The sequence below is a fragment of the Prosopis cineraria genome, unplaced genomic scaffold (genome assembly GCF_029017545.1).
Source record: "Prosopis cineraria cultivar Desert tree isolate PC_DT_omini unplaced genomic scaffold, ASM2901754v1 PC14, whole genome shotgun sequence".
In the NCBI taxonomy this organism is placed as follows: domain Eukaryota; kingdom Viridiplantae; phylum Streptophyta; class Magnoliopsida; order Fabales; family Fabaceae; genus Prosopis; species Prosopis cineraria.
Window position 1 is genome coordinate 22,119,234 of NW_026555345.1, and position 3,599 is coordinate 22,122,832.

The following is a 3,599-nucleotide window of genomic DNA, read 5'->3' on the forward strand; positions in this document are numbered from 1 at the left end:
AGCAAGCTGTGCACATGCTTGAAGGATTCATGGATGTACCAAATCCTCTTGATGATCTGCCTTCCTTTACAAGTTAAGGGTAGACATTCCAACAAATAAATATGATCAGTTTATGCATACTGTTTTGGTGCTTAAGTTCACTTTAAGATTCTAGTTTAAACTTTGTATGCTAGTGGCTAGGCATTCACTCTTCCTTGTTTGTTTTCTGGGAAAATGAGAATTTGAAGAGTTTGTCCATGTGTGTTTTTCCTATTTATGTTTAAAATCCTCCAATTTCAACAACTGATAATGTTTTCCCTCCATTGTAAATTTAATAATCTTCATTTGATCTTCCTTTTCTTTCTAAAATACATCTTTTACCCCCCTGAATCCACCCAAATAAGCTCCAAGGTTTTGATTTCGTTACAGTACTGCAACTCTTTCTATTTTGCCACATTAACCTAAACAAAACATTACATTGCATTAGAAGTGGTACATACCACCATGCAAGTAGAGTTGAAGTCAAATTTTGATAGGTTAGCAACTAAGAAGCACCAATATGGGTACATGTATTGGATATGATATAGTATGATATGATGGATACAGCAATTTTTAAAATTTTAGGATGCAGATATGAGAATATTTCTAATATATATTTTAACATTTTATGATATATGTATAAGTATGTTAATTTTTAAACAAGTATTTCTAAAGTAATATAAGAATATTTGCAACAAATCAACCAAAATATTAAAAAAAATTAAAGTTTTTAAGTAATATAGAAAAAAATTTATTAGAAAGAATTCATAATACAAATCTTAGAATATACAATATGTATGTTGAAGTTTCCCATAAGTACCGTACTAGATACAGATACTGTTATTTTTTTTTTTTTTTGGAAGTATCCATGCTTCATAGGTTAGCAATGAAAAATTAATTGTTAACAAAAACATAGGGATGCAGATTTTTCTACAATTATCCATTGACTACATAACTTATCAATAATATTAGCATAATCAACAATATTCAAAGAAAAGAAATAGTCTAAACAAACCGGCTTATTTTCGCCCCTCAGCACAATAGAGTTGGCTCCTATAAGTTTGCTTTCTATTTTAAGTTTGAAATCCCTAGCCCGATCTTATCAATTCTCAGGCCTAAGTTAGGCTGAAAACTAGTGTTTGGCATCAAAAAGTCTTGTATTTCAATATTTATTTGCATATATCAAAAATTTGTCACGTCTTTATCTTGTTAGGTAGTGTATTCCATTCTTTTTACGAAATCCCAAATGTTGCTGCTTGGTGTGAATCCCAATTTTGGTTTCTCTTTTAGACACAGTTGAAAATAAAAACAGGTTATCTGATGAAAAATGGGAGAGCATAGAACTCATTATTTTTCAACCAAATTTGATCTGTACAGTCTGCAGTCAAGCGAAGATCGTCCACAAACACATCCAAATTTGCAGTGATGATTAGGTAGTGAAATGTTGCAATGACTGTGCTTATCTTTTTTTTTTTTTCTCTTTTTTTTTTTTGGCCATCAGCAATCACTATGCTTATGATTTCCAAAATGATCCCTACCATAAGATGTGTGTATATTTAGTTTGTTTTTACAAAATTTGTTGTTTTTTCTCGAAAATAAAGATATAAATGTGCTTTTTTCCCCTAGTGATTATGTTCATTTCATTGGTGTCCAAGGTTCACATTGCAGTCCTAGTTAAATTACTAGGAAGTTCTGTTTATAGTTTTAGTAATTGCCAAACCAAAATAAAAAAAACCATTTGTTTCAAGAAATGGAGCCAAGAGATATGAACTCAACTGAACTGGTATGGAATATCAGTTTCTTCTCATTGTCTTCCTTGAGTTGAACTCAAATCTAATTACTGAAATATTTCACCAAGTACTGGACCTTTCTGAGATCTCAGTGAAGTAGTTTCACCAATTCAATCTTCATTAAGATCTCAGATTAAAATGGAAGAAGGGAAGAACACGCTTCCTCAACAATCAGGGGAAACTAAAATGCATGGCTGAGAAAGATATTTTCCTCTGCACATCTTGGCTTTACTGAAAATAAGGGTTGAGAATGAGACTCTTAATGATTAAACAATTAGGAAATCCGAATTTGTTAACTAATTTTGTAACTGCATAACATAGTCTCAGTTCTTGATATCACCTAAACTAATTCTCTATTCAATACACATATATTTGCCATTCAAATAAGCAGTTCTCAGTCTCATGTACATGGGGTTACAAAATTTAGCTGACAGCCTAATCATCTACGAAGAAGGACTAAACTAAACTGAGTAGAAATGATATACTCAAACTGATTCTGCAGACATGAAACCAGATTTGAAGTCAGAGCAACTAGAATGCTTCAACAACAGAGAAGAACTAAATCCTAAAATGGAAGTATCCAAATCAAACTGCATAATGACATCCTCCAATTGGTATCCTCCTATCAAAATGGGATATTCTGGGTTCAATCCTCCATCCACAAACCCCAAACACATCACTTCACTGCCTAATCGCACCATTGAATTCCTTCCATAGATCCTCCACTTCACCATCTCACTCTGCAGCACAAGATCAATCATTGGCACTTTATCAACCCCTTTGGAGCTAAAACAGAGCTCAAATGGTGTCACTGAAGTCACTCTAGTCATGTTCATAGCAGCAGCAGCTTTCAAATAAGCTTTCTTGAAAGTATCATAGATTGAACTCTCCATGGTAGTGTAGGGCACAATCGAGCTCAATTGAGTCCTTCCTTTGGTCTCTTGGTTCTTGGGCAGTGACAAAGACAATCTCCTACCATCGATTTTGATGGAGTTCACGGTGATGAAGTATCCCTTCTGGTTGGTAAAAACCGGCGTGAATGCGAGAGATCTCAAAATTTCAACTTCAGGCTGAGATTCATACGAGTTTCTGCCGAATAACACAACCCCAGACGAAGAAGAGAGGCATAGAGTGAATTCTCTCCGGGCATTCAATGAATTGAAAATCTGAGATGACAACGAACCACGACCCCTACCAAGACCTACCATGCCTTGAGCTCCAACCGCTAAGCCATTCAATTGTTGAGTGGATGAACAAGTGAAGATAAGGGGATAAACAGTTTCGGCCGATCGGAGCGCCACGATGTCTTGGACGAGGTTGCCTTCTCTGGGTATCATCCCTGTGATGGTATTTTCCGGGAAAATCTGACACGGCTGGTGCTGATCGGGAAGCCGAGTCGAAGTCTCATCAAAGCGATGACTTTTTGCCGCAAGGCATTCAATCGAACGACTCAGGATGGTACGGAGAGAAGAGGAAGCGACGTTTCTGGAAGAACAATCAATCCAGAGAGAAGGCGCAGCGAGATCAAGCACAAGCTGGGTAGGTACAAGAGGAGTGCCATAAGAAAGAGAAGTTAAGTACTGGAGCGTAGAAGGGTCTTTAGACACAGGAAGAACAAAAGCCGAGGCAGGAGCATGAAAGATGTTGAGAAAGAAGAGAAGAAGAAGAGAAGCTTGAAAGGAAGCCATGGAACCACAGTGTTGTTGGCAGTTGAAAGAAGTTGAGAAATTGCTATGAGGCGCCGCGTCTGGCCGGCTGGCTTCGATTTTTTGCTTCTTCAATAATTTGTGG

General features: G+C 36.4%; 1 protein-coding gene across 1 annotated transcript; it reads right to left on the reverse strand.

The window, feature by feature from the left end:
- Nucleotides 1–2,071: 2,071 nt before the first annotated feature.
- LOC129293324 (probable aspartic proteinase GIP2) lies at nucleotides 2,072–3,599 on the reverse strand. Its single transcript, XM_054931231.1, has one exon. It carries the CDS (start codon nucleotides 3,494–3,496, stop codon nucleotides 2,294–2,296), a length of 1,203 nt encoding a protein of 400 aa, XP_054787206.1. The 5' UTR covers nucleotides 3,497–3,599; the 3' UTR covers nucleotides 2,072–2,293.